This window comes from Mus pahari, chromosome 14 (genome assembly GCF_900095145.1).
Source record: "Mus pahari chromosome 14, PAHARI_EIJ_v1.1, whole genome shotgun sequence".
NCBI classification, from domain to species: Eukaryota; Metazoa; Chordata; class Mammalia; order Rodentia; family Muridae; genus Mus; species Mus pahari.
Window position 1 is genome coordinate 21,706,122 of NC_034603.1, and position 20,618 is coordinate 21,726,739.

At 42.9% G+C, this 20,618-nt stretch overlaps 1 protein-coding gene across 2 annotated transcripts in view; it reads right to left on the reverse strand.

Moving 5' to 3' along the window:
- Positions 1–20,618, reverse strand: part of Rad50 (RAD50 double strand break repair protein) — a 54,966-nt gene that overhangs the window by 9,436 nt on the left and 24,912 nt on the right. For both annotated transcript variants that reach the window (XM_021211882.1, XM_029546459.1), the window contains exons 15-21: positions 19,935–20,061; positions 19,407–19,600; positions 16,514–16,624; positions 15,612–15,704; positions 15,415–15,528; positions 10,232–10,359; positions 8,477–8,701 (exon numbers count right to left, since the gene is read on the reverse strand). In XM_021211882.1, the coding sequence (XP_021067541.1) occupies positions 8,477–8,701; positions 10,232–10,359; positions 15,415–15,528; positions 15,612–15,704; positions 16,514–16,624; positions 19,407–19,600; positions 19,935–20,061 (992 nt within the window). The remainder of the gene's footprint in view (positions 1–8,476; positions 8,702–10,231; positions 10,360–15,414; positions 15,529–15,611; positions 15,705–16,513; positions 16,625–19,406; positions 19,601–19,934; positions 20,062–20,618) is intronic.

Here is a 20,618-nt window from a genome sequence, read left to right on the forward strand (position 1 = left end):
TAGTTGTACATAAGAGATCCTGAATCAAAGATCTTGACACCCCAATACTGTGGCATACACCTCTCTCTCTCTCTCTCTCTCTCTCTCTCTCTCTCACACACACACACACACACACACACACACACACACACACACACACACTCCCTCTCCCCCTCTCTCTCAAGTTAAAGTAACCAGAGGCTGGAGAGATGGCTCAAGTGGTTTAGAGTAATGACTACTCTTCCAGAGGTCCCGAGTTCAATTCCCAGCAACCACACGGTGGCTCACAACCATCTGTAATGGGATCTGATGCCTTCTTCTTGTGTGTCTGAAGACAGCTACAGTGTACTCATACATAAAATAAAGAATTCTTTTAAAAAAAGAAGTTAAAGTAACCAGTGTAGTGGCACATACCTGCTACCCAAGGCTGGCCAGGAAGGTTACTGGAGAATAACAGAAGAAAGGAGTTTTGTAATCTTGGATTTAGAAGCTCTGACTAAGGTACAGAACTATGAAGATATAAATTAAGTCATCAATGATGTCATGAACAAAGTTAAAGGACAAGTGAGAACTTAAAATGAAAGAAAAGGAGCAATTTCAACCAGGGCATTTTCATGCAACAGTGGGTCATGGTGACACTGACAGTCATATTCATATACTGCAAGTGGAAATACATGCTTTACAAATGCTTTTGGCCAGGTGTTGGTGGCATACATCTTTAATCTCAGCACTTGGGAGGCAGAGGCAGGTGGCTCTCTTTGAGTTTGAGGCCAACTTGGTCTACAAAGCAAGTTTCATGTCAGCCAGGGTTATGTAGAGAAACCCTGTCTCAAAAACAAACAAATAAAAAGTGCTTTTGGGAACCAATCTGGCATTAAGTTAAAAATGATCACACCCTCTGACCTAGTAGCTTCATTTCTAAGAAGCTATCTTTCTGGTCTATCTGCACAAGTATGCAAAGTCTTATATATGGTAGCAGCAGTGACCAAATTTTAAAGTGTCCTAATGTCATTGGTTGAAATAGGTAAAATCTATTTTATGGATTATACAAAACATTAAAAGCAATGAAGCACACACACCTATGAACATAAAAGAAATTCATGGTTACATAAAAAAACAGAGTGAGTTGGGAGGTGGTGGCACACATCTTTAATCCCACTACTTGGGAGGTAGAGGCAGGTGGATCTAGGAGTTCAAGGTCAGTCTGTCCTACAGACTGAGTTCTCGGACAGCTAGGACTCCACAGAGACCTTGTCTCAAAAATAGAAAATTAAAAAAAGGGAAGAGAGCGATACCATTCACACTGTGCTAATGCGCAGTGAGGGAAGCAGGGTTAGCAACGCAGGAGCGCCTTGGTGAGTAGCACTAGGCACTGTCACCAAGTACCCAGTCTAGCCTGACCTGTGTTCTCAGGCTTGCAGATGTGAAGGCTGGAGAAGCATAAGGCACAAACATATGAACTGAAAGGGAGGAGCCAATGTCTATTTGTGAAGGGCTTAAGGGAACATCCAAGGAGGAGAAATTCACAGGAAAACAGACATTAAGGGAGCAAACTGTTGAGCTTGGTGAGGGGCAGGCACTGTGAGTAGAGATCAGATGGGGAAGGCAGGGGTGGCTGAAGTCTTTCCTATAATGACAACAGAAACCACCTATTAGCCTAGAAGAAAAACATTGGGGCACGTAGGGGTGAGAACAACAGGATCGTGTAGAGGTGAAGCCAGCTACCACAGAGGTAAGTGAGCAACTGACTGGGAGAAGCTGATGGAAGGAAAGCTGTCCTGAAGCATTGCCATGCAGAAACCTGTGCAAACCGGAGCTGTCAATGGACTGAACTCCATTACTCTTTACCACTTGTCACAGCACTACACCACGGAACTATCCTGTAAACAAAAGAATGACCCTAAAAATCTATGCTGACTCTTGAGGCAACAATTTAAAAGGCACAAGTTTGAGACATGGACATGGTGGGATATAAGAAATCTGTGACTTTCTTTCTGCTCAGCTTTATTATAGAACTAAAACTGCTCTAAAAAAAAAAAAAATCGAGTATTAAAAGAAAAACAAAATCAAACCCAGAGGTCTCAATGCAGTGTGCAGAGCTGCTCTAGCCTATCTCCTCTGCTTCTTCACACAGGTACCCTTTGGATGCCAGGGGACTGGACTGTTCAGCAGGGGCTGCTCTTTCCTTTGCATCCAAGCCAGCCAGCCAACTGCCTCCCATGCTTGCTCTTCAAACGAGGAACTTGTGTGAGCCTGAGTTACTTCTCTTTGGAAGCACACATGGCTTCCAGCCTGATTTCATGAGTGGAGAGACATTAGGCCTTTTGTTGTTACATTAAAGGTTACTTTCCGACCCCAGCATCTGGCCAATACTGTAGATGCAGCCATGAGAAAGCAGATGCTTAAGAGGTTAGAACAGAATCATCCAAAAAGACCCAAGTTTCCTTCCTTAAGGCCTGTCCATTCAGCTCTTGCTTCCTTCCCTGTTCAAACTATCTAAAGGATTCAAGCCGAGAAGACAAACGATTAATGCAAAATCTGAATTGCTGCTCAAAATAGCAAGTGTACAAACAAAAACAAAGCCGGAACCAGACTTCCCACGTCTCAAGCCATCTTGCTGACTAGTAACCAGAAAGACCAAACACATATGGACTATTTTGTAATTATTATTTTAATTTGAAAGCATAAAAACTAAGTTAATACAAATCAAGTTTGAAAAAAAGTAGCAAAGATACTTTCAAAGGCATTTTCTGAAATATACTTTCTTTGTGTTTAAAATTGTGCCAAACTAGATACATGGGTTGCCAATAAATAAATAAAAACTGCAACAACAACAACAACAACAACAAATGCAAACCTAGCTATGGTTTATTAGTGTTTTTAAAAAATTATGTTTAAGCCGGGTGTGGTGGCGCACGCCTTTAATCCCAGCACTCGGGAGGCATAGGCAGGCAGATTTCTGAGTTCGAGGCCAGCCTGGTCTACAGAGTGAGTTCCAGGACAGCCAGGGCTAAACAGAAACCCTGTCTCGAAAAACCAAAAAAAAAAAATTATGTTTAATCATGTGTATATATGCATATGTCTTTGTGAGCCTATATACATGAATATAGGTGCCCAAGGTGCCCAGAGGCATAGGATTCCCTGGAGCTGAATTTCAGGCAGTTATGAATCTCCTGGTGTGGGTGCAGGGAACTGAACTCTGAATGCAGATGGAGGATAGGTTTGTAACTGCTGAACCATCACTCCGGCCCCCATGATTGGCTTTCCTAGTGCCCCAGAACTCAGTACTAGGAGAACCTTCTAACTCCTTATATTTGGGTCAGCAGAAGTCCTCCTGTCCAAAGAAATGGTACCATGTTTAAACAAATTAGGAGTTGTTCTTCCTGAACACAGAATCCTTAATCTGGCAAATTTAAGTGACTTTTCCCCCAAGTTAAAACTATTATGACTTGTAATCAATCTCCTACAGCATACTATAAAACTATAATGCCAGCACAGGATGAGTTCTCCACCAGAGCTCCCCTTGAAGGCAGGGACCCAGGCTTTCAACAACCTGACAGAGACCTGGCTACCTGAGATACAAAGTTGTGGGAGTTGCATGTTTCCCAAGTCTCAGAAGCAGAATGATGTAACACATGTTTCTCATCTGAGCATTTTGGGCAAGTGACATATTCCAATTCTGTTAAACTGTAGCGCTGTGTATCAGGTCATGTTCCGTTCTCGGCCAGCATCCTCTGCCAATGCTTCTGCTCACTGCAGCTTTAGATGATTACTAATAACAGATGCTAATCAGCTCTTCTCGAAAATGCGCTGTTCACTTCCTGTGTTACCTTAAATAGACGCTGTGCAGCAGTGACACTACAGTGTACAGTGTGCTTTACTCTAAGATGACCAACGAGGAGGGAAACTTTAGACCTTTTTTTTTTTTGGTAAGGAGAGAAGCAATTTTAGGGATCACATATGAATCCTAAGACATCACTGTTTGCAGGAGAAAGCCCACAGACTCCATCTGAAGGAAATCTTACTGCTATTTTCCTCCTTATTTAGAAGAATGCATCTGATTAGCAGATAAGATACCTCACTGAACAGTGCGGCAGTGCTCCTAAGCAAGCTAGATTTCTGGAAAGTACCCCTGCATCTCCTCACCTCAGCCCACTCCTGGCTGGCTCCAGAGAGCTCCCAGCTCCTCCTTGCTTACTCAGTGTGATACCTCACGTTCCTCTGTGGAAAGGCCCTTCCTCCCCAGGCCAGACAAGCCTGGTGAGAGCAAGGCATTCCCCTGGCCAACCAGGCAGTTTAGGGAAAGAACAGGTTATGGCAGTCTTTATGACCTCTTTAATGCACATGTAACCATGCGGGCAGTGCCTTACTGAGTGACAGCGGGAGGGCTCCTAGACACAGCATTCTATGTTACACGGAAACAAGGAGCCAGGTACCATAAACAAGGATGGAATTCACAGCAGACCTTTAAATGCAACAACAACCTCCCACCCTGTCACTGGTCCCCTAGGTCCCTCAGGATCCCAAGTTCTGGCTCCCTTTACAGCAGGGTATGTCATTAACATTTCTCTCCCACCATTTTCTCCTAAACCAACTCCAACTCACAACTGCTGGATTCCCAATCATACACCCCCAACTTGTCAAATTCAAGGTCATCGCTCAGCCCATCTCACTCCTGAAAAGTTTGCTTCACTTGATCTGCGAGTTACAACCTGTCCACCTCCCCAGCTTCTGACCCACTTGTAAACTAGTCTATACTCTCCTCTTCTCTAGCAGTACCCTTTCTATATGGAACACCACTCCAGCTTCAAATGCCGTAGGTATGTCTAGACCCTGTATTTAATTTCCTGCTTGAATTCTTTATTTGGAAACCTACACAAACATTAACATACCCAACAAAGAACTTTTCCTTTTCTCTCTCAACACCCCCCCCCCTTTCAGGAATAGCAACTTGTTCGCTGAGAGTCCGTTGCACAAGTGAGAACATGGAGAAATACCCCTCAACCCTCCCCTCCCCTCAACTTAGAAGTAAGCTGCATCAGCTCCATCACCATCACTGTTTCCCATTTCTATGGCTACCCAAGTCTTCTACCATCATCTGTAGGGAACAGAGAGTTAAAACTGCAAGATGGGAGAATGGAGCCAGACCTAGATTAGCACTCGGAAGGTCCAGGCCAGTCTGGGTTTCAAAGTAAAAGGTCCAAGCCAACCTGGGTACGATGTGTGAAGCCCTATCTCAAAAACAAAACAAAACAAAAAAAACCCAAACAAACAAAAAAGAGAGAGGAAGGTGGCTTTCTGAGAGTTCAAGGCCAGCTTAGTCTATAGAGGGAGTTCCAGGACAGCTACAGAGAAACCCTGTAAGAGAAGTTGAAAGATGTCCCATGTCCACATCCATGGGACAGGAGTAAGTATCACTCACTCGTCCCCTTGCTACCCAAACTGCAATCCATATCAAAATACCAAGGATAACTTCAGATAAGTAGGGGAAAGTCAGGGATTTATATGGACCCATAAACAAGGAAGCAAGCAGAAAACCCAAGTAGTCAAAGCAATCTTGGACAAAAACAACAACAGAGGAAGTTATCACATTGCCACAGAGCAGTCTAAACACTACAGCAATCAGAACAGCACAGTACTGACTGAGCAATCCGTACCAGATCAGTGAAACCCAACAGAGAGCTCTCTCTACACAAAATTCTCTCTATACACAAAATTCAGCATGGGTAACATTTAACGTCTGAAACTCAGACTGCGTAAGGGAACTTGAGGGCAATGCTTCACAATTCTGCAACAGGCAAGGGGTTGTTTTGAGGGGGCAAGATCCTAAAAGTCCTGGGAACAAAATCTGAAAGAGACAAAACTACATCAGATTACAAAGCTTCTGCCCAGCAGAGGAACCAGCTGAGCTGAGAGCCTCAGACTGGGAAAAAGTGTCACCCACTGACTTGGCTTGGTGACATCCACCACATATAAGAAACGTAGAAATGGGTGTCCACTGTGCTGGGGTGGCACCTGGTTTTAATCCCAGCACTCAGGAGGCAGAGGCAGGCAGATCTCTGAGTTCAAGGCCAGCCAGGCCTACAGAGTAAGTTCCAAGACAGCCAGGGCTACACAGAGAAACCTTGTCTCATATTACAAACAACAACAACAACAACAAATGAGTGGTTCAATGGGATCCAGAAGTTGCCCCATAAACCACAGGTACACAGCGCTCAGTCAGATATAGTTTATTGGGCATTCACTCCAGGACTGATCAATTAGGGCTGCAGACCAGATTCAGGAGCCAGAATCCTAACAGACCTTTTAAGCCTGAAATCCACAAACATCTGTGCCAAGTTATTTTACCAATCAGGATGCAGGGATAGGGGACTTCCTTAGGAACATGTCTTTGTGGTATACTTATCCTGTTCCCATTGGCTGGGGTAGTCAACTGTGGCAGGGGACATGCCTTGCCTAGCATTTATATCTTACCTCGACAACCAGGGTGTCAGTTACCCACATACATGTCTCTCTCTGCCAAGTAGGATGCCAGCTCCCAGGGAGGTCTTAGAAACTTAAACTTTACTTGACCCTTACTCAAAATGGAAGTCTTACTCCAAATGGCTTCTTATATTGGTGCAGGTGTCTCTCTTATGTTGGGGTGCATCCCATGGGCAGCTTATATAAGCAAAAACCATAAAAACTTACACAGGTACAAGGGGTGCTGCTGGACAGTTGGTTCGGGTCCTAGTTTTATTGTGGCTACCTAAACAAAGCAGTTTTAAATGACCACTATTGGGATTTGTTCCCAAGAACACCAGGCATAGAAGGTAACACAATATGCAATCAACTCTGGCACGAGAATGTTTCCTTGTAATGTTAATAACAGCAACAGGTGACATTAAGCCAGGCCTTAGCATAATAAAGAAGGGGCAAGTGAGCTGCACAGGAACTTCTCAAGATACAAATGATCAGCAAACACAAAAACACACCATCGTTTGCGATCAGTGAAATACACGTAATTCGTATAATTCGTATCATCTCACTTTATTTAGAATGACTACTATAAAACAGAATGCTGGTAAGGATGCAGGAGAAGGGACTCTCATACACTCAAATAGACCTCCGTGACTCTGAGCCAGTCTACACAGTTAAGGCCCCACTCTAACAAACTAGCCAACGAGCTCAGGGTTCAGCAGCTGCTGCGCAAGCCTGATGACTTTAACTCAATCACTGGAACCCATGCGAAGACAGATGGGAACCAACTCACAAAGCTGTTCTCTGACCGCCACAGAGCTGCCCCGGCATGTACAGGTACACACACGCCCCTCTCACAAGCGTACAAAAGCAATATACTTTTTTGAAGTTTAAAAAACATAAAACTCTAAAACCCATCAGGAAATATATTTGCCATACTATCCAAAGTATTACATGTTCCCAATATACACAGCTTAAAAACTATCCTGAAAAGGCTGAGGACAGTGGCACATGCATTTAATCCCAGACCTTGGGAGGCAGGCAGGCAGATCTCTGTGAGCTTGAGGCCAGCCTGGGCTATGTATCAAAGTTCCAGGCTACCCAAGATTATATGGTAAGATCTTCTCCCCACCAAATTCTGAAAATAAAATAAAACTAGAGAAGGGGGTGGTGATATCTAATGAGTGTTTATTGTATGTATATGTGGAAATATCTTACTGGCCCCATTAATATATAATTGATAAGTTAATAAAATTAGTAATTTAAAAATACTATTCTGTTTTCTGGGGAGAGAGAGTTTCGAGACAGGGTTTCTCTGTGTAGCCCTGGCTGTCTGGAAACTCACTCTGTAGACTAGGCTGGCCTCGAACTCAGAGATCTACCTGCCTCAGCCTTCTGAATACTGGGATTAAAGGCCAAGCTACAAAAATACTCTATTATTTTTTCTTATTTTTAAGATTTATCTATTTTCTGTATGTGAGTACACTATCCTTCCCTTCAAAAACACCAGAAGAGGGCATCAGATTCCATTACAGATGGTTGTGAGCCACCATGTGGCTGCTGGAATTTAAACTCAGGACCTCTGGAAGAGCAGTCAGTGCTCTTAACCACTGGGCCATTTCTCCAGCCCCAATACTCTACTCTTAAAAAAAATAAACAAACAAACTATCTAACTAACTAAACAAATGTCAGAGGAGTGTCGCTGAAGGCCACAACTGTTTCTCCCTTTAAACCATTACATTAAACTCACAGCAATTCCCCTGCTTCAGCCTCTCACCTGCTGGGATGATTCTGGGCTAGTAAAATCATCTTAGAAAACCAATCTGTGCTGGAGAGATGGCTCAGCCAGCCAGTAGTTCTTGGACTGCTTAGGGCAGGTATGCTTTATAGTGTAAGCATACATGCAACATGCGAGTATTTCTTTCAATCCATAATATATAAAATGTTATATACTTAAAGAGACAAAAATAGGAAAAAAGATAACCACAGTGTGCTGGCTGCTACCACTGCAGAAAACAAACCCCACCCAAGCACTTACTGGTCCAGAGTCTTGTAGTAGATGTCCAGGTCCTTATTCACCAGCTCCGTGGTCCTCATGACAATCATCATTTCTCTGTACTTTTCCTCCGCATCCCGGAACTGAGGTTCTCGGAGCTCCTTCTTAAAGTGAAGAATTTCTTCTTCATAGCCTTTCTGACGCCCCAATGCCAAACTGTGATTTCTCTTTATAGTGTCTATGTTCTCTTCCAACTTCTGATGCTCACTAGAAAAGATTAGTGAGGACCACTGTTCAGCTCTTTGGCAACCTAAGCAGAAAGTCCCTTCAGTCAGCTCTCAGTCTCCTCAGAGACAAACCCAGGATGGCAGCTCTCCTTGTCCTAAGACTTTGAGCTAATTCTCTTCCTTCCAAACTTCTGCAGGATTTAAGTTTCTGAGCAGCAAATTTATGTACACCAAATAACACTCCCAACACATGAGCACCATGAAAGCCCCTGGCCTATAGGCAGAGGACAAGGTAGAGGACTGCTGGGGAGTCACACGCTAAGTCACACACTGGATAACAGGTTTCAATTGGTTTTATTTAAAATATCAAAGACAAAGTACAATTTTATCTGCAATAAATTACTTTCTATAGTAAAATTCATTAAAAATTTTCTGTTGCAAAAGTCTAAAAATCATAAGTATGTCCCAAAAAAAGTAAAATATTCAGAAAATTTTGGTATCCTCACATATTATACAGGCTTCAATATATGCCTTAAATTTTTTTTTTATTTATCAACTGCTTAATAAGTCCCTGTTGTTATGCGCTATATATGACTCACAAGTTTAGGGAATTACTATACAGCTGACCTGATTATCTATTTGGTTGATACTTGTGCCATTTCCTAGTAATGAAAAGCCTGTTAAGGAACAGGTGCACTCAGTAGTCCGAAGCATGTTCAGCCGGTGTGGTGCATACCTTTGATCCCAGCACGTAGGACACTACCCAGTGTGACCTGGTCTTAAAAAAATAGCTGAATTTTAATCACAGAAGTAATTAAAAAAAAAAAATCTAGCTTGGGCTAGAGAGATGACTCAGTAGTTAAGAGCATTGGCTGTTCCTCCAGAGCACCCTGGTTCAGTTCCCACAACCCTACATTGTGGCTTACAAGCACTTAAAGCTATCTCCAGGGGATCCAACACTGTCTTCTTGCTTCTACATGCTCTAAATGAATGTGGTGCACACACATACATGTAGGCAAAATACTCATGAAATAAATCAAAAGCAAAAAGAGAGCAAGAGAAAGAAAATAATATTGCGGGGAAAGGATCTGGGAGGACACTTCATTGCAGAAAACTCAGCACTGGGAATCGAACCTAGGTGCTCTGGAAGAACAGCCATTACACTTAATTACTGAGCCATCGCTCCAGTTCCTAGTTTCCTTATATTATAATAGTAAGAACCATCACTGAAACACAGTTTTATATTGGATGCACTAATCACATCTATAATCCCAGCCCTCAAGTGGTGGAGGCCGGAGCACTATGAGTTTGGGGCCGGCCCAAGGTGTACAATACCTCAAAAATAAACAATGCTGGGCAGTGGTGGCGAACGCCTTTAATCCTAGCACTTGGGAGGCAAGGGCAGGTGAATCTCTAAGTTCTAGGCCAGTCTGGTCTACAGTGTGAGTTCCAGGACAGCCAGGGCTACACGGAAAAACCCTGTCTTGAAAGCCAAAAAAAAAAAAAAAAAAACAACCAACCAACCAACCAAACCTAACCCCAACAACAAACACTATTTCCAAAAACCTACTTTCTCATTTGTAAAACTTGCATTTGTCCCATCTCCTTCAAATGTTGTTTTCGTTCTTCTTCCACTTCTTTTAGTTCATCTCTCCTTTTTCTTAGTGTAAGGTTATCCTGTAGCCACCTTTCCTGTATCTAAATATAAACATTGTTATCTGTTATAACAAGCTAATGACATGACCTCCCTAACAAGCCACTAACAGACACATGCAGACAAATTTTTAACAAATTTAGAGATCAATACAAACTAAAGTCTCTCTAAGCCTTTATTCCCTAGTCTTTTCATCTCCTACGTGTGCCCAGACTATTAGATCCTTTAGAGGACATCAGATGTAATCTCCGCCTTCAGGATGACAAATGCAAGTTGAGTGGCCGTACTCTGAATAGACAAAATCCTCACAATGGGTTTGATAGCATTCCAGATTTTTGGATTAGAGATGTTCAACTAGTAGAATCTATGTAATTACTACAAAATCCAAACAACTACAGGATATGAAACACTGCTAATGCCTAATCCTCCAGTGAACGAAACCACCAATAATCCCACAAAGGAATGTAAGTTACACACAGCTGTGCACTTGAGATTATTCTGCCAGTTGACCTAGAGTATTAAAAACTGGCTATTGATTCTAAGTGGTCATAATCCTTAAAAAGACAATCAAGCCAAGCATAGTGGTGCATGCCTTAATTCTCGCATTCAGGAGGCGGAGACAGGTGCATCTCTGTGAGTTGGAGGCCAAAGCTGGTCTACAGGTCAGCTAGGGCTGTCACACAGAGAAACCTTGTCTCAAATAAACAAAGTCAGAAAAGAAAAAAAGATACTCAATCACTTGGCAAGAGTGATAAACAACTACTTGGAGAGTTTTCCTGGTGGTTACAATGAATTACAAGAGAAAAATATTAAGAGAGAATTTAGAAGCTGACACTGGTAGGGAAAACTTGTAGAAGCCCAGTGATATGGGAGCAGAGGGAAGAGCAGAGCTCCGACTGTACTTGCTTCCGACAGTGAAGGACCTGGGTGCTAGGAGAGGGGAGACCTCGCACCTGCTGAAGGTTTATATCCAACTGTGCTCCTGACAACCACTACCTTCAGAGTTTTACAAGATTATCAGTAAGTATGGTAAGCTGAGTGTAATGGTGCATGCCTTCAGTCCGAGCACTAGGAAGCAGAGGCGGGACAATGTGAGCTCAAGGCAGGTCTGGTCTCAAGAAAGAAAAAAAGTTTAAGACACCATTATGCAAATTCTTGAAAGCATTGTTATAAACAGCTTAAGGTAGCCAAAGTGACATGTCTGTAAGTGTTCAATGGCTGTGGCTACCCAAGGCACACTGGGGCAGCTGTGCTCTCTGAAGCCTTGCCATGGAGAACCTAGCTTAGAGTTTTTCCTTACTTGGAAAATGGAAAGGTTGCTTTCATCTGGTCTGATCTAATATGTGAACTAACTTTTGTGACTCCATGAAAGAGCTCGTTATAAAGTGCTATCACAGGCCAGGCGTGATCCCAGCACTCGGGAGGCAGAGGCAGGCGGATTTCTGAGTTCGAGGCCAGCCTGTTCCACAAAGTGAGTTCCAGGACAGCCAGGGCTATACAGAGAAACCCTGTCTCAAAAACCCCAAACAAACAAACAAACAAATAAATAAATAAATAAAGTGCTACCACCCTGCAGGTAAGACTGACTGTCATGGAACATTCCTACTCTGGCTGCACACAGTCCTCAGAAAGACAGGACTTTGTTTTAGGTTAGCATCTGTTCTTACTTTAACTGGAAGCACAGTAGGGAAAAGACAACAGCTGGTGAAGTCAGGCGATGCTCTCAGTTTTAAATTGATAATTTTAGGCAAACTAATTTAAATTCTCTAAGTATCAGCTTGCATGGGATGTGGTTATGATGCCACCTACTGTGAACTTAACCCCGTGAAGTAAGGCACAACAGTGCTTGACTTAGTAAGTGCTTAGAAAAAGCTTTGGACTCCAGTTGTCCTTTATAGTGTAAGCAGTGGGAATTCTAACAGCACCTCACAAAATACAAAGAATAAGATAATGAAAGGAAAATCGGTTAGCACTTAAAGTTTATCAGCACTGTTTGATGCTTTGTGCGTGCCTGTGTGTGGCAGCCAGGAAAACCTTGAGGGTCACTCCTCAGTCTACTTCAGTGACCCTGGAACTCACCAGTAAGCGCTGGGCACAGCCTGTCTCTGCCTGTGTGCCACACTGCTTGGCTTTTACCACTGCTGGTTCATATTGTATTCCGAACTTGACAAAAGAGGGTGAACTTATTATAATTTTATGACCTTGGGTAAGTCAGGTAATCTCTACTTTCCCTTCATATATATCCTTCACTGAAAGAAGGGAGGTAGAGCAGACTTCAAATTACTTCTTTAGGATGAAACTTTTTTTTTGAGAGGAAAGGTTTTACTTGGCTTTATACTTCCAAGGCACTGTGCATTATCAGTGGAAATCAGCACAAAAACTCAAACAGTTCAGGGACCTGGAGGCAGGAGCAGATGCAGAGGCCATGGAGGATGCTGCTTACTGGCCTGCTCCTCACTTGCTCAGCCTGCCTGTTCTCTCTCTCTCTCTCTCTCTCTCTCTCTCTCTCTCTCTCTCTCTCTCTCTCTCTCTCCCCCTATCTCTCTCTCCCTCTCCCTCCTCCTTCTACTCACTTTACATTCCACTCACTGCCCCTCCTACAATCCTACTCCCTCCCCTTCTCCTCTGATGGGGGGGGGGCGCCCTGGATATCTTCCCACCCTGACTCATCAAGTCTCCACTAGGCTAGGTACAACATGACTTTAACAAGCACATACCAAGTGAGTTTCCAGCCACAGAGCTCAGCTGATACAGTAAAGCACAGTCTGCCACTTTCGACTTCCAGAGGGACAGAGCCAATAGCATACAGATATGTGAGGGTGAGATCATTAGGACAGTTGACTCACACTATTACAGAGGGTAAGGGAGCTCACAAGGTGTCGGCAAACTCAACGACCCAGGATACCAGAAACACAGCTCTGTTTGTTAAGCCCAAGAACTTGAGGGGCAATGGTCTAAGTTCTGGTTTTTTCTCCCTCCTGCCTCTACCATCCTAGTGTTGGGATTCCAATGTTTAACACCACATGTGTAACATACATGTGCACAGTTTATGCAGTGCTAGTGATCAAATCCAAGGCCTCCTATATGAAGCACCCTACCAACTGAGCTACTTCTCCAGCCCAAGAGCCCGAAGGTCTGATGTCCAAGAGCAAAAGCAGTGTTTCCCACAGGACTGGAAACCAGTTTAGCAGTTAGAGCCCTTGCTGCTCTTGCAGAGGATGGAGGTTGGTTCCTGGCACCCACATGGTAGCTCACAATCACCTGTAACTCCAGTCCCAGTGAATCTGATGCCCTCATGTAGTCCCTGCAGGCATGTACATTCTTATACATTCTCTCTCTCTCTCTCTCTCTCTCTCTCTCTCTCTCTCTCTCTCTCTCACACACACACACACACACACACACACACATACATACATACACATTAAAATAAATCTTTAAAAAGAATGCATTTCAGCTAAATACATACAAGCATACACACACATTAAAATAAATCTTTAAAAAGAATGCATTTTAGCTAAAAGGTCATCAGAGAAATCCTTTTCTTTCATCTCCTAGCTCCAAGCCCATTGCAAGGTGCCTGCTCACACCACAAGCTGACATTCCAGATACATGCATGAGGTCAGGCCAAGTGTCCTTGTTCTGATATTTCACATGTGAAACGCCTGGGCATGGTTGTTCATGCCTCTAATCCCAGAACTTGGGAGGTCAAAACAAAATGGTCAGGAGTCCAAGGTTCTCAGCAACACTAGTTACAGGTCAGCCTGCACTGCACGACCCTGTCTCAAAGAAACAATAAAAATATTTGGGGATACCCAGCCAGATACCCAGTAAAAAGCTGCTCTAGCTAATCCTCAAAAGGCAAATATTTAGCAATAAACTATATCCTTAAGTCTTCAAATGAAATTTAACTATCATGTATAACAAAACAAAGTAAATAAAGCAAACATCCAATTTGGTTTAGGACAATCCGTATATGCTGGACAGCGATGGCACACACCTTTAACCCCAGCACTCAGTTGGCAGAGACAGAAGGATCTCTGTGAGTTCTGATCTACAGTGTGACCAGGGTTATACAGAGAAACAGAAAAAGGATGCTGTTTCGAGGACACTAACTACCAAGCCTGCCTAAGGCATGCTGAAGATAACATGTCAACTTAATTTCTTTTTAGCTTTTTGAGACAGGTTTTCTCTGTGTAGGCCCCACTGTCCTGGAACTCCATCTGTAGACTAAGCTAAGCTAGAAATCTAACTGCTGGGATTAAAGGCAAAAGTCTGGAAAAGATAATGTCTCAATCTAACTTTATACTATAGACATTAACTTTATTAATAGAGAAAATAACACACATACCAACTCCAAAATGACTTAATTTTTTTTTTTTTGGTTTTTCGAGACAGGGAGCTGTCTGTATAGCCCTGGCTGTCCTAGAACTCACTTTGTAGACCAGGCCGGCCTCGAACTCAGAAATCCGCCTGTCTCTGCCTCCCAAGTGCTGGGATTAAAGGCGTGCGCTGCCACCACCACCCGGCTCATGACTTAACATTTTCCTTGTATATAACTTTTAAGGATACACTGGGACTTAGTCCTATGCCTAGCCTACATAATGAGACCTGTCTTTAAAAAAAAAAAAAAAAGCCTATAAGTTAATATGTAAGAGCAAAACACATTAATTGAAAAGATAGAAAGTAATACAAATGTAAGGTACATATATAAACTTAAGTATTTATGTAAATATAAACATTTATCTCTGTGTGTATCTGCTGACACAGAAGTAAAACATTTCTTCAAGATTAAACAAAAATCTAATGGAAATAAGATCTAGACTGGGAGCAGGAGGAGGGAGATACTTAATTGTAGTCCCAGCTGGCCTTGCACCTGCTTCTGCCTTCTGAGTGCTGGGACTAAAAGCATGTGCTACCATCACGTGCCTGGCCTTTTATGTTTAAACTTTTACCACCTAAGTCCTTTGCTAAAAATAAAAGAGAAAAATAAAAAATAAAGAAGAGAAAGGACAAGTTATTTCTTCTGTTGGCCTTTTGTCCAGTTTATCTTCTATTTGAATGAATGCACTACAGACAGTGCTGACAGGCAGCAAGCCTACCTTCTGTGTGTCGATATCTTGCCTCATGGTTCCCATTTCTTTATTTATCTTTTCTTTGTGTTTGTCACATTCATTTAGTTGAACAACAACTTCATTAAGTTCAGTTTCTTTTTGCTAAAAAAAAAAAATTAAAAACCATTAAAAATCATTAAGTACATGAAATAAAAATGAAGAATTATTAATTTCGTTTTAATTACCTTCTTGTAGTCATCTTTTCCATCTTGAATATAATTCTCTATGTCTTTCATGTAACCATGAATATTTTTAACTTTCTCTTTGATATCATTGATCTGTGGGAAAACATTTATAAAACTGAAACACATATACACAAAACAAAAGCATTCACACTAGATGAGCCGAGCATGGTGGTTTATGCCTGGAATTAGTACTTGAGAGGGAGGCTGAAACAGGAGGATCGCCATGACTCCAAGGCTAGCCTGGTCCATACATCATGTGCCAAGGCGGTCAGATATAAAGAGTGAGACTGCCTCAAGAGGCAAAGGCAGGTGGATCTCTGTGAATTGGAGGCCAGCCAAGTCTACAGACAGTACCAGGAGGGCCGGCTACACTCAAGAATTTGCCAATGTTAAAAATTTGCTATGCTAGCCTGAGGACCTGACTTCAAATTTCCAGCAACCGATGGGCAGTGGTGGCGCATGCCTTTAATTCCAGCACTCGGGAGGCAGAGGCAGGCGGATTTCTGAGTTCGAGGCCAGCCTGGTCTACAAAGTGAGTGCCAGGACAGCCAGGGCTACACAGAGAAATCCTGTCTCAAAAAAGCAAAGCAAAGCAAAGCAAACCAAACCAAACCCAAAACTGGGCATAGCTATGTGTGCCTGTAATCTCAGCACTGAGGCAGGGGAAAAAGGAGGATCCCGGAAGCTCACCAGGCAACTCCAGTGAGACTCGGGTTCAGTGAGAGAGTGACTCTGCCTCAAGGAGATAAGCTGCAGAGCAACCGAGGAAGACCTCCAGCTCACAGGGATCACAAACCTGAAGATACTCTATCTTAGCAGTTATTTATATGAAATAAATATAAATAGTGCTATAAAGGTTTAACACAAACATGGGTAAGTAAAATATATAACCAAGAACTTACTTTATCCTGAGCCATTTTGTTACTTGTATGTTTTCTGTGGATTAATTCTTCTTTTTCCTGCTGCAACTTTTCCAGTGCTGTCTCCAAAGGGCTTATTTGTTCTTTAGCATCCTAGATAACGCACACACACAAAACCAGACTAGTCATGTAACACACCGTTATCTTATTTTAAATGTTCTATAGCCTTAATAAATGGGTCCCAGACTAATGTCAACTTCTTTTTGTCTCCTGACAGGGTCTGAAGATGGCACCATTACTTTATCCACATATTTCAGAGAGGCAAATAGGCATAAACAGAAATGTGTTCAAAGTCATAAAAGTAGATGAAGTAGGTACCAACCATAAAGTAATAGATAATCATGCTATGATCCACAGACCCAAAGAAGCTAACAAGAAGAGCTCAGGGGTGGGGGGACACTTGAATCTGAGAAAAGGAAATAGAATAGACATCGTGGATTGGGGACAGGAGAGATTATGCTGGGGGAGTACAGAAGGAGACAGAGTACTGGGGGAGACAACTGGAATCAGGGTGGCATGCAATCTCTGGGATGACCCAGACACCCAGGGCAATGGAAACTCCCAGGAATCTACACGGGGACCCAAGCTAAGACTTGTAGTAGACAAGGAGCCTGAACTGGCCATCTCCAATAACCAGGCAAGATTTACAATGGAGAGATTGGGACACCAACCCAGCTACAAAACTTACTATTTGCCCTGTCTACAAGATGTGCAGGGATAAAGATGGAGCATAAATTAAGGGAATGGCCAACCCACGAGTTCCCTCAGCTTGAGACCCATGTCATGAGAGGGAGCACCCCTGAAACTGTTAATAATATTCTGCTACACTTGCAGACAGGAGCCTAGCATAAAGAGAGGCTTCACCCAGCAAATAATTGAAACATGCAGAGACCCACAGCCAAACATTAGGTTGAGCTTGGGGAATCCTTCGAAAGAGGGGGAGAAAGGATTGAAGAAGCCAGAGAAGTCAAGGACACCATAAGAAAAGCTATAGAATCAACTAACCTGGGCGCATAGGGGCTCAGAGACTGAACCACCAACCATGGAACCTGCATGGACAGACCTAGGTCCATTGCACATGTTACAGGTCTATCTTTATGGAGAACTTCTAACAGCAAGAGCAGGGGCTCTCTCTGACCCTGTCACCTGCCTTTGGGACCCTTCACCTACTGTACTGCCTCTTCTAGCCTAGTCTAACTGCAACTTGATACACCAGGGCTGCTTGATATCCAGGGGAGGCCTCTCCCTTTCTGAAGAGAAAGGGAAGAGGAATGAATGGAGGGGAGGGAAAGTGTGTGGGGGCAGGGAGGTGGGAGGACTGAGAGGAGAGAGGGCAAACTGTGGTCAGGATGTAAATCAAATAAATAATCGATTGAAATAGCTAACAGTATAACCTAGTGTGGCTCCAGAGATGACTCTACCAAAATTAGATTATTGATCTAGGCCATGTCCCAATTATGCCACATAGTTTTATGCATGAATTTTCAAGAGCTCAATAGAAACCTATGGACCTATATCAGCTCTATGTGATCAAAGATTAGAATAGAAAGGTCATTCAGTCCAACATTCTTTCTTACACGTTAACAAGCAGTTATTTTCATGGTAATAACAGCATACTCACTAATGGTGGTGGACCCATGCCTATTCTGGAAGAAAGAGGACTTTCAAATGATAAAACTATAAATCCCTCATAACACTGCCACTGTACACACATACATGATAACCATAGTTTAAAACAATGAACCTTGAAATCTTGACCATGTTCTGAACCTACATGGTCACAGGCAGACATAGACATACATTTGGGACTTCAGCACTGGTTTCTCATGTTGGGAGACAGTAGGGTGGTAGAAAGCTACATGCCTCCCTGTCAGAACCTTCTGAGAATCGACCTTGCTTCCTCTGGGCAACCACGCGGCATTCTAAAATCCCAGTTTCTTTTTTTCTACACAGACAGACTTGGTTATCTATTTCAACAGGGCTGGGAAGCACTCAACACTTTAAGTAAAAATCATTTATAACCAGCCAAGACTAGTACAAGGTGATACTATTTTGTATTATAAGCCCAACTTATTTAATCCAAAAATTATTTAAGAAATAAAGGAACATAGCAATGACTACTAAATAAATTGGGTAACTTGTGTAATGCTTACTGAGTGAGTGACTCTGATTAAGAAAACCTGGGTCAGGACCTTTGCTTTAACGCACTGAGAAAGCCAGTGAGTACATTTCGGTGTCCGTGGCATGTCCACGCCTGCTCACTGTACTGGCAAGCAGTCTGAACCACATGAGGTAGAACGGAAGCAGAGCTGACACACAGGTGTCTGCCATGGACACAACACTCGGGGACAAGAATTCACATACAGTTATGCAGCCATCAACTGACCACTTCCAATAACATGAAATCCACCACCTAACCTAACAGAATCTTGGTTCTTCCTTACACGCCCCAATTCTTTCTTCCCAAATCTTTACTTATTAACACCTAATGTGTCGCTTAGAAATCACACAAGGGGGCTGGTGAGATGGCTCAGTGGGTAAGAGCACCCGACTGCTCTTCCGAAGGTCCGGAGTTCAAATCCCAGCAACCACATGGTGGCTCACAACCATCCGTAACAAGATCTGACGCCCTCTTCTGGAGTGTCTGAAGACAGCTACAGTGTACTTACATATAATAAATAAATAAATAAATCTTTAAAAAAAAAAAAAAAAAAAAAAAATTTTAAAAAAAAAAAAAAAAAAAAAAGAAATCACACAAGGAAGCATTATAACACACACACTTGATTTTCACAATAACTGTAATTATGTCTGTTCGATTAATAACATGAATTTTGTCTGAAGTAACTTAAAAAACAACATGCATGCACATTGCTACCTTTATTTCTCTGTTTAAAGACTGAACTTCAGTGGATAATTCGACACTCTGCTCCTCCATTTGCTGGCGCCGTTGCAAATTGGTGGCTATGTGCAGTTTCTCTGACTTCAGCTCATTTGTTTGACTTTTCAGGTGTTGGATTTGTTCCTGCTGGTCCTGTATAAGCTTACGGTTCAATTCAATCTTACTGGAAACTGCATGGAAACATAATGATACAGTAGCTAAAGGGTGGGTACAGACAACACCACTATCATCCTTTTTGAGTTCTCAAAGTCCACACATTCAAAGGCTAAATTCCAGGGGCCTCCACTGCACGCAGCAAGGGTATCTTGCCTGCTGTCCCCACCCTGGCCATGCTTGGGTGAAGCTCACAGGGCAGGTCTCATTGGGAAAGAGCACAGCTCATCTGACCGTGTACAATTCCAAGGCAAAGAAGCCAAGCAGTGACACGTGGAGGGAAGAGAGTGAGTGCACAGGGCTCTCCCACGGAGCGGTGACGCCTCTGTGGTGTGAACAGAGACACAGTACCTGTGTCCAGCCTGTGCTGGTTCTCCTGCTTTTCCTGGTTAACCTGCTGGACAGTCCGATCCAAGTCTACTCCCTGCAGCTTAGCTGCCTGCTGTGCAATTTTCCTTTCAACGTCTCTCAGCTCCATCTTAAGAAGAGAACAGTTATTTCTAAGAGACTTACTGCATCACATGATTCAAACTCTTTTAAGGCCAAGTTTAATAGGATAAAAAGTGAAATTAAGTTCTAGTCCTGCAAATAAGGTAAATGAATTATGCCTCAATTTCCATAGTTTATGAATACTTTAACGCTAGAAATGTATACCAATCAGCTGTCTGCACCTGAAAATTAGCTACTCTATCTATCTATCTATCTATCTATCTATCTATCTATCTATCTATCTATCTACCTACCTACCTACTTACCTACCTTGCTACCTATCTATCTGGGGTTTAAGGGGGAGGACAGGGTCTCACTGTGTAGGCCTAGCTGGCCTGGCACTTGCTATATAGACCTGGCTGGCCCTGAACTTACAGAGATCCACCTGCCTCTGCCTCTCCAGCACTGGGATTAAAGGGATTAAAGGTGTGTGCCACCATGCCCAGCTACTGTTTTTAATGCACTTACCCTTCACATTCAAGAACCTACAAATCGGGGACTGGTGAGATGGCTCAGCGGGTAAGAGCACCGACTGCTCTTCCAAAG